The 10,714-nt window shown below is 37.4% G+C and overlaps 1 protein-coding gene across 2 annotated transcripts in view; it reads right to left on the reverse strand.

Annotated features, from left to right (window-relative positions):
• The window catches only part of PKN2 (protein kinase N2), a 69,542-nt gene that overhangs the window by 10,821 nt on the left and 48,007 nt on the right, over positions 1-10,714 (reverse strand). For both annotated transcript variants that reach the window (XR_011921926.1, XM_072419915.1), the window contains exons 6-18: positions 8,453-8,666; positions 7,688-7,873; positions 6,448-6,557; positions 5,678-5,821; positions 4,593-4,668; positions 4,324-4,498; positions 3,995-4,127; positions 3,351-3,475; positions 3,179-3,254; positions 3,004-3,095; positions 2,063-2,239; positions 992-1,054; positions 377-453 (exon numbers count right to left, since the gene is read on the reverse strand). Coding sequence is in view for 1 of the 2 variants with exons in the window: in XM_072419915.1 (XP_072276016.1) it covers positions 377-453; positions 992-1,054; positions 2,063-2,239; positions 3,004-3,095; positions 3,179-3,254; positions 3,351-3,475; positions 3,995-4,127; positions 4,324-4,498; positions 4,593-4,668; positions 5,678-5,821; positions 6,448-6,557; positions 7,688-7,873; positions 8,453-8,666 (1,648 nt within the window). In the remaining variant the exon portion in view is untranslated. The remainder of the gene's footprint in view (positions 1-376; positions 454-991; positions 1,055-2,062; positions 2,240-3,003; positions 3,096-3,178; positions 3,255-3,350; positions 3,476-3,994; positions 4,128-4,323; positions 4,499-4,592; positions 4,669-5,677; positions 5,822-6,447; positions 6,558-7,687; positions 7,874-8,452; positions 8,667-10,714) is intronic.

Here is a 10,714-nt window from a genome sequence, read left to right on the forward strand (position 1 = left end):
TATGCAATCTTTTTGTTTAACCCACTGAATTAAAGCTGAAAGTCTGCAGTTCAACTGCATCTGAGTTGTTTCATTTAAAACTAATTGTGGTAATGTACAGAACCAAAATTAGAAAAAAGTTGTCTGTCCAAATATTTAAATGGACCTAACTCTATACTATAGGAGGGTACACCCAAAAGCCAGCCAGTCTTCGTGTCCAGCACGGACCCCTGTATATCATTTTGTCCAGGGTCTCAAAAAAATAAAAAATAAATAAAAAAACCTCCACAAATACAGAAAACGATACCTGTTCATGAACAGGATACACCTACCATATTTTGCATCAAGACAGCTTCACTGACATGGTTACGTTTATGTTAAAATTTGCATAGATTACCTTCTTTACAAAGACCAAAATCGGCAATTTTTACAAATCCTTCCGTATCCAATAGGAGATTGTCCAGCTTCAAATCCCTAGATGAATATGTAAACCAGATGGTTTATTAAGATTTTGACAGAACAAAATAAACTTTAGAGCTTTCCACTAATACTTCCACTGTAATAAAGTTTCAATCATGTCTTTACTTTCTCTTTGCAATTAAATCTGAAAACCCCAAAATAAAGAATCCCACAGCACAGGAGGATAGACTATGCAAAACTTTACATGGGTAGCTCTGAGAAGTCCACAGAAATATACCAGGCTGCTGTAGCAGCTAAAATACTTGTAGGCTTTTAACATTTTAGATTCAAGGATTAGAGTCTCCCATATGTTGTGGCTTGGGTAAACAAAAATATTCAGCAAGTAAATAGGATGGAATTTTTACTGAAAGAAATGTAGATATGGCAATGTGGAGCTTGTACAAAGACAAAATATAAGTGCAGTTATATAGCATTGATTCTAACAGCCACTTGGATACAGGGACAGAACTTCTATCGATAACATGTTAAAACATACAAAATTGATGTCACTGTGCTGTCATCAGCACTTAACATCTACTTAATGGTAACTCACCTATAAACAATCTTGTGCTCGTGTAGATACTGCAAGCCAAGAACCACACAGGCTGCATAAAACCTGCAAAGGAGACAATTATAAAGTAGCTAGTAATTGCAGAGTCTCACTGTGCTGGATAATGTCATTCAGTGACTTAAGCAGCATAGAAAACATTAACAATACACCAGCCAAGGAATCAAGAGTATGTATCAACAGACACTTGCTGAAGGGATTACAGTAAATTTACTTTACCAATAGTCTGGTGGAAAAGAAAGGACAATGGATAGATTACAGAATCGTGCCACAAGGTTACCGCAGATGGCACGAAGCATTAGAAGATGTCATGTTATGTTAAAGTAATAAGAAATGTTATCCATTCACTTGAACTGTTTTTGTCCTTGATAGAATTACTTTCTTTTCTCCTCGTATCCGAATTTCACCTAATTTTTTTTTTATGTAATAAAGGTCTGAAACATCCATACTACAGAAACTGTTTCTTGCTTCTGTACTAGCAGAAGAAGCTTCTAGATGTATGACTGACTGCAATTACATTGAATGCAATGACTAAAGCAAACCCCCTTGAACATGACCCCAAGCAATTTCGGATCCCCTAATATGTTTTTTTTACACACATTTTCACTATTTTTAAAGGGTTTTAACTAGCAGCACCTCAGTGTGAAACTAAACAAATAAAAAAAAGAAAACAAATCAAATCTTTTTATGGATTTGTGTTTTGGGCCATCTTGATTGGCCAGTAAGGAATTTAGTTATTTAATTCCTGGTAGCTGGGCATGCACAGCTCAGTGTATGTTAAAATTGCTATCAAGCAAGTCAATTTTATTTTAGAAGGAACATCATCTATCTCTTCTGCAATAAACAATCTGGCTATTCTGAATGTTTCATTTCTAATGTATAGTGCCACTAACTGTTGGATTAGGAGGTAGACTTTATAGCAATGTTGTAAACAAAGGCTTTTGTAAGGTGTAATTTCTTTTTTAATATTACTTTTACATAACTCTAGAACTGTTACATATCTGCAGATTCATATTTGAACATTATCACTGAAGGTCTTTAAATATAACAACTTACACAGCTCTTGGTTCAGAAAAAACATCTGTGTGAATGTGCATCATCAAGTCACCTCCAGCCGCATATTCCATCACAAAGCACACGTGATCTTTGGTTTGGAAACAAGCAAACAGGTTCACCAAGAACGGATGCCGCACACTATTCACAGTTTCAAAAATGCGCTTCTCACACATAAGGCTAAAATGTAAAAAAAAGTGATATAAACAAGAGAAAGTGTTATATGCAAACATGTGCATGTAACTACTGGCGACATTTACTTTTAAAAGTCTGCTTGTGGCAAAGCACAGGGAATATTGCCCAGACACTTAGAAACGTGTACTTACCTTTCTAGTGCTCCCCTGCCACCAGAATGAAAAGAAAAATTGTATGCTAGGAGTGACACTCCAATAAACACACAACTTTCTCAGTTAATGAAAACTGCCAATCAAGGTTAATCTTTAACTTTAAAGATTTCAGGAGTTTGAAACCTTGTCAGGCTGATGAAGGGGAATGTCTCTATACCAATTGAAGCATGCTAAATGTGTTTAAGCAGTGGGCAAAGTTCGCTGACCAACACCATAAGAGAGAACTCAAACACAGGAGAGGACTGCGTGCTTAAAGCATTTAGTCTAAATGTCAATACCCCACTCCATTTGCATGCCATGAGTGGCCATGAGATTGTAACATATGCTTTAGGCGTAATAATTTGGGATTACCTGAGTGTAGTTCGTTTATATAATAAAGGTGCACTACACTAGTCCTGTAATCTTTGTTCTCCGTTTGGGTTTTTCACACTTAAATTCACAATTGGGCTAATAGGAAAGAAAATACTGCCAATGCTTATAATTATCACCACCACAGGAGGGCAGTGTGACAGACCAAAACAAAAAATTCCAAAATTTTCTTGAACTGTGTAATAACCATTTACTTTTTCTTGATTTATATTTTTTAGGTCTACATACCTGTCAACCTCATCCCGAGCCACAATATCTCCTTTTTTTAAGGCTTTGATAGCAAACATTTCATTAGTGTTCTTGTACTCTGCCAATAGCACCTAAAATGAAGAAAGAAAATTGTCACGATGCATGTACATATCCGATCACTAGCAGTACCCCTCTGACCTCTCATAAAACTCACCTTTCCAAAATGTCCCCTGCCTAAAACAGCACAACACCGGAAGTCCTGCAAGTTGAACTGGAACCGTGGCTGCACTCTGGGGAGAAGATTCGATTAGATTATAAAATCTGTTGGCTCAGTAGACACAAATATTACAGACACATAAAAACATGGAATCAGGAAACAGCATTACCTCCTTTCTTCAATCTCTCGTATAGAGTTATACTCCAAATCTGACACAGAGACTTCCCCTTCATTTGTTAGGTCTGTAGCTATACTGTTTCTATTATTTGAATATTCAGAATTTGTTCCAGGTTCCTGTGATAAACAAAGATATAATAAGTGCCATAAAATAATGTTTACATTAAGAGACAAAGTTGGTTTGGGAGGCTTTGATCACATGATGGATGTACAAGAGAATCCAGAGAACATGTTGTACCCTCCGCTAGGTACCTAGCAAGCAAGTAGTGTATATGGAGTGGCCCAATATTCCGGTGGTTTGGGGGGCACCTGACAAATTCCAACTTTTGTTTCTACAGTTTGCTTAGTACATGGTTTCAAATACTCCGTTCATGAAGTTTAAAAATCTACAGACCTGGAAATAGATACTTACAACTCATTCTAAGAAGTAATTCACATTTCTGTCTTAAATGATTAATAATGCATTTAAACATAACAAAATGTAATTCACAGCAGATCCCACTTCTGATGTGTAGCCATAGGCCAAGTACCAGTCCTTTTAAATCTCCTGCTTTAACTTTTATTCCAAATACATATTGTTGGAATATTGTGCTAAAATCTAGAACCAAACCTATAATTCCACAAAGTAACTTTTACCTGAGCTGCTACGTTTGGTGTTTTAATGTCTGTCGGAGGCTGATAAAGATCAAGGTCTATTGAGGATGCCCGCGGTGGAACGGTAGGTGGCTCTGATTCTATTTCAAAGTCTAGCTTGCCTATAGGAGACTCGCTGCGAGGAGAGGAAAAAAAAAAAAAAGACACATATTTTACATAACTGAGCCCAAATTGAAAAAAAAAAAATTATAAAAGAAATGAACATCCAAAATCAATCTGAATAAAGCAGGTGTTGGTATTCTTTAAACACCTAACTTTACATGTAATTACAAACACACAAAGATATGGATCAAGTAATGTATATGACATACCTGACTGACTGAGATAAATCCACATTCCGTGGGTCCACAACCGGCACTGCAGCAGGAACAGTAACCTGAGGGCTGTAAGTGCCAGAATGATTAACTGTGGGAATTGCTCTTCTCACTAGTCGTCCCCATGTGGCTATGTTAATATTCATCTGTGGCGCTCGGAGGAATGTTTTTCCTGTTAACGGTGAGAATAAATGGTAAATGTAGAGAACCACATTACCAAATGCAGTAATAAACATTTTATCTGGAGGGTAAAAACAGAACATTACCTTGTTGCTTGGAAAAGATCTTCTTTTGTCTCTGAAGTTTTGGTCTTCTCTCAATGACAGGATTGAAAAAGGTTACCTGCACCTTTGGAAAAACAGATCAACTGTCTAAACCCATTTACTAGAAACGGACACATTTACATGAGGTAAAAGTAAATTCACTTGGTCAATCCCCAGGACTATACAGGTAGTCCCCGGGTTACATACGAGATGGGGACTATAGGTTTGTTCAAAAGTTGAATTTGTATGTAAGTCAGAACATGTACATTATTTTAATAAATTCATTTTGGACAGATGTTTGTCTCAACATATTTTAGGCATTGTGGTGTCAGTTACTGTATAAAATCCTCAGTGTGAGTTAATCACAAACAACGCAAAAAAAAAAAAAAAAAAAACACCTCATGAAGCCTAGATATTCATTACCTTCTGGAGCAAGCTGTGCTTTGATATGCAGAAACAACTGCAGTTTGTCCTGGTCATGAATGAGTTACAAGAGGTTGCAGAACAGCAAAACTTCTGCAAGTCATGCAGATCAAGCCACTAACAAGCAGAAAAGCACTATTCGTAACTAGGGGTCGTCTGTATGTCGGATGTCCTTAACTCGGGGTCTACCTGTACTAACATAAGTATAACTAGTAAGGAGAACACCAGAACTAAAATAGTAGGATGATGCCGACTGTATGATATACATGCAGAAAGGATTTGAAAAAGAGTAAACTTTCATGCAAACACATATTTCTCATATCAACCGGCTACACTACATCCAAAAGAAGAAGCCACACATGGTACTAAAGAAAGTAGTCAACTGAGCAAGGTGGTAGAAAACAATTCTGATGACATGTCAAGGCCTGCAGTCATGAAAACAAAACTTGGTCTTTAAAAGGATCTGGATGTTTACACAGAACACACACGTGTAACAAGTAACCCTTCCCCAAATATAAGGGGTTCCTACATCTGCATTAGCCTTGGCAGCCAAGGTACGATTTTTTACGCTACAAAAATGTCTGCAGTCCAGGAAATGTGGTTATAAACATACAGTAGAGCCTGGCACTGAAGTGCAGCTACTAAGTGGTTGCCCAAGTTCTCACCTCGGCAAAAAGCGTGCCCTGTGGCTCCAGGTATAGACACATGCCATGTCTCTGGTTGTCCAGGAAATCTTCTAACCTCAGAAACTTCACGGCACACAAAGATCTCCAATCTCTCCAGAACACTGAAATCTCCAATTCTCGGGACTAAGAAACAAAACAGACCAAATAACTGGATATTAATCCATGATTTTCTATGGAATATTGTGTTTTATTTCCAGTGCAGGTCATCTAAAATGCAGTGATATAGATATTTATACTTTCTTCTGTAATGCAGTAATTTAAAGCAGTGTTTTCAGTACAAGGCAAGCTATGGCTTTGAAGGCTACTAAAAGCAATCTTTAATAATTGGAGGCGTACATCACATTATGTGATTGGTTACAACTGGTTATGGTAAGGAAGCCCATTCATTAGAAATAGGCTACCAACCCACTACCACCAATGAAAAAAACACGTGACTATTTTAGGATAACCTGCATATAAAGTTGCACAGCATTTCCATTATGGGGCATTGTAGGGCATCACCTTTCACTGTGAATTATATAAGTGTATGAATCACGATGAATGGAAACGCAAAGCAAATGTGTGGCAGTAACCTGCTTATAATGGTCACATCAAACTGACCCTCATGCCCTTCACATAACAGAAAACACCTCAGGTTCTATATTATACTGTTTATGAAAATTGCAATATATTAGGTCATTAAAAAACCTAAAAATGGTAATAAACTCCAAGTAGTTGAAGGGTGTGAGATTTGTTAATGTTATACGCACTCTGTCCAGCTCCAAGGTAAACTTCTGATCCCATGACTGGTTTGAAATAGGTTTCCAGTTGGTCTGCCCAACTACGGTATTGTCCAGCTTTAGAACAGCACAGACCTCATCTGTAAGAAAATTATTGCAACTGAGCTTAAAATGCTAAGAGGATTGCAGGAAACAAAAAGCTCCACTGTTAAACCCACAACAGAATATCTGCTTAGGGAAAGATTAGAGACTTTGTTTTTTTCGTAAGAAGCCTGGTGCATGAACAGATGAAATGGTCTGGGTTTCATTGCTAATTATATGGGATTTTACAGAGTTTAACAGGGTTGATCGTTAAAACCTATTGTATGTGCAACAACATGAACTTCAGTTTTCAAGAACATGAATTTCAAAATAACTAAACCATTCTCAAAAGTCTTATGAAATGAAAGAATCATTTAGAATATAGTGTAGATAGGATTGTACACACTATGATCAAATATATCTTTATATTTATAACAGTGGTCGGCAATCTTTTCGGTCCTACACACCACTAAAGTTTACGGCTCCTGATGGCGCATGCGCGGGGAGCCGGGTGTCAATCAAAGGGGGAGAAACCTGCCCCGCAGTGGCGTCATCATGACATTACTCTACCCACTCTGCCATAGCAGATCTGAGCCTGCAAAGGGAGAGTGGGCTGGTGGACAACCCGCCCACTTCCTTGAACCTGGGATTTGTACGAGGGACGTGGTCCACGGCTCTGGTCGGTGCGACCCGCCAGCGGGGTCCTTCTCCTGAACCCCTGGGGTGCACCTGCCAGAGCTGCGGACCACCAAAATTTTCTTGCGGATCCCCGGTTGGCAACTGCTGATCCAAAACACACATACCCTTTTAAAATATTAGTTCCAAAATTTAACAACTGGAAGGTTACTGCCTCGAAAAAGGCGACACATGGTCATCTAGAACTTTACTGTGCCTCCACCAACTAAATCTATCTATTGGGATTCACTATCCAAAAGAAAGCACCATAATGTATGAATATGCAGAGGCTGCAAAGTCAGGTTTAACATTTTTGGAATAAAATGGACTTGCAAAATCTGTGTGTGTAGGAGGGGTGGGGGGTATTTGCGTTCATTCATATAAAATGGCTTACATTGAGAACATAGAAGAACAAATGTTAATAACCTTTTCCATAAACAGAACATTCATGAGATACTAGGTGCCAAGCAATTGTAAATGGAAGCAGACAATAACAAAAAGAAAGTTACTGAACTGGAAAAGTCATCTGTCTTCAGGAGATTCCGACTGCTGACATTTCCTTTTTTACTTGATCTGCTCATGAAAGATGATCTGGTTTCACTTGGACTCCAGCCTGGAAGGGTAGGGGTAGTGGCTTTGGACCTGCCGGGGACATTCTCCAGAATATCCTGACATCCCATGAGGCGGACTTCCAGGGTACCTGTGAAATGCAGTCGATGAGTAAAGACAGCAAACAAACTTCCACTTCTGAGCTGCAAATGACAAACAACATTTGTCCAACATGCTAAATATATTTTCATAATTGGTATAAGGAAAATAAAAAATAAAAAAATGGAATGCATAGGTGGTCCAAATAAAAAGATCTACTACTCCAAATACATCCATGTTGCACATTGGAGTAATTTTTCTGTTCAGTTATAATCAGTTCCACCTGCAACAGCGATGCTAAGAATATGCAGATAGGGAAAAATGAGTAATAGCAACGGCATTGGAAGGGCAACTTTAACAGGCACCCCTTGCAGAAATCCAAAGCACAAACTTGATTCAAGTGTATTAAAAATGTTATGTACTGCTATGATCTAAATAGATTAAACATTGTAAAACTCAAATATTGCATTTAATGTGCAGCAGTAGGACATTTTCAAGTAGTCATTTAGTACGGTGGAATATTATAAAGGCCATTGATTGAATCCCTGTACTGTTGAAACAGAAGGCTTCCACATAATCTTGGTATGCTTTGGGCATTTCAACAGTGCCAGGTTTTTTTCCTATGACATACCCGTTAGAGCAGCTGGTTTGGACAGTGTACTGTACTGGTTTTGCGTGGAAATCATGCTTTGCCTTGGGCTTAGAGTCGGAGATGACACCAGTGAGAGTTCTTCAATGATAATACTGCTTTTCGGATGGTTTTTTGGAAGTTCATTAAGTCTTTGCTCTAAAGAATACTTCAAGAGGTCCAGCTTCTGACTTGACTCATTAAATCTTGACTGTGCCTGAAAAGCAGAATAATGGTTAAATAAATGTTACCCCAGATGAAAACTCCAACACAAAACCACCTTTGCTTGACTCTACATAATACCACTCCATACATTCAGAAAACACTGAAGTGGGCTTTATGAAGGGTTAAGGTTATAAAGAATTTATATTTGAATATTTTCTATTGAACAAACCAAACTAAGTTTGAACATGAGACGTAAATCTTAAATTTTGCCTTTTTATTTTAAGGTTTAAAACAAACTTCATACACCCTATACACTTATATTTACATGTTTAGGACATGCTCCTCTTCTTCCACAGCAGTTCATTGACCACCACTAACTGGAAAAGCCCAGCTGTCATTTTGACAGCCCAAACCCTTTCTATACCAATAGAAATTCTGTGGCTGCAACATCAACTGCAATTACTGCATGCTGTTGGTTAAAAACCTTTATAAAAAACAGTTTTCCTAGTCTCTTGATAGTTCTAAACTCTGTTCTCTCAATAGCTTTTATTTTTCTGACAACTTCTGCTGTAGGGTTTGCTTTGCAGTACACAGATTGAAATACACTGTTCTAATTTTGTACTCCTTTCCCCAATACATATCTCTAGCTTGGTCAACTGACTAAACAATGAAATTAAATTGAGCACATTAATGATTGATGAATATATAGCTGCATTAAATTTTAATTTATTCTGCCTAGAGTACAGTAAATTTAGGCAATTAGGCAGAGTCATTGCAGTAGTTAATTGACTCTGCCTCTAATGGCCAATCTATAAATCCCTACATTACAATCAGAAATACGCATAGCAAAAAGCAAGGAAAGGAGAAAAAAAAAACACAGATTGAAACAACGCATTTCCTTTTTAGTAACAAATACAATGTGTATGCTGCAAATATACACCAGAAGCAGCCAAACCAGTAAATGGCTAAAGCACAATAGCCACAGTGCATAAATGATTATGTGCCGAGCTGAGGGAATGTGTCTGCACTCTATATGGGTAACAAAAGAACAATCATAGTATTACGACTTTTAAATCATACCTAGCAGTACATTTAACATAAAAAAGCACTTGGCACGTTTACTAGGACTGCTCAGAAAATTTGATTTTAAATATTAGAAGTGTAACTATGTGACAATTGATCTTCATTCAGCATACAATTGAAGCCTACTTCAAATGTAAAGGTACTTTATTGTCTGGCTGTTGGAAGAAAGTAGGAAGGGAATCACCTAAAATAAACTTTAAAAATCAAACATTACTCCACCCTAGAATAAACGGCAAACCCAGTTTTACCTGAGCCAGTAAAGGATAAGTTACAGCGTGATGCAGCGCATGCTACAGTATGACAACCTTATACAAATGATTGAATGAAAACACCAGGAAAAACAAACTTGGCTTTGGTTGATTCATGTCACAATTTGTAGATATAAAGACAATTGCAGTTTTGTTTTAATTAGATAAATATATTTTGAAAAGAAGCCTGCTTTCTTGTATTTGATTTGGTCTCATCCTTTTGTAATCCTTTCTCAAAGCATTCAAGTTTAGAACTGTAATTTTTAAAATAGAAACGTCCTTCTGTATGTGTACCTGCCTGTAGTTGTGCAGCTACATTTCTCATGTATTTTAGCATCCCGATAACAGATTGGGGTCTTTTGTTTGCTTACTGTCTACTTTCTGTAACCAGAAGTTCCATTTCCATATGGTTTCTACTGAAATGAAGGAATACTGAGAAATGTAGTTTGGCATCAACTATTCCTACTTTGGATGTCACAAAGACAAAAAGAACTGGGCTTTAGTGCAAGTCCACACTGCCCTTAAAACATGTCAACCACATAAAGTTTGTATTCATTTAATAGCCTAATTTCTATTAGAATTTGCCTTGGTAAATTTAGGTTTTAATTGGGCTTAAAGCGTTTAATGCTTAACTAAAAGATCAAGTCATGTCACCATCCTGGATGTACAGTCTAGTATGGCACATGTACAGAGGAGTACGGAGGTCATAACCTTTGTAAATCAAGGTGCAGACCAAAGGAACAGACACAAATTTTAAAATGTGAGAACA

Source organism: Pyxicephalus adspersus, chromosome 8, assembly GCF_032062135.1.
Source record: "Pyxicephalus adspersus chromosome 8, UCB_Pads_2.0, whole genome shotgun sequence".
NCBI lineage: Eukaryota > Metazoa > Chordata > Amphibia > Anura > Pyxicephalidae > Pyxicephalus > Pyxicephalus adspersus.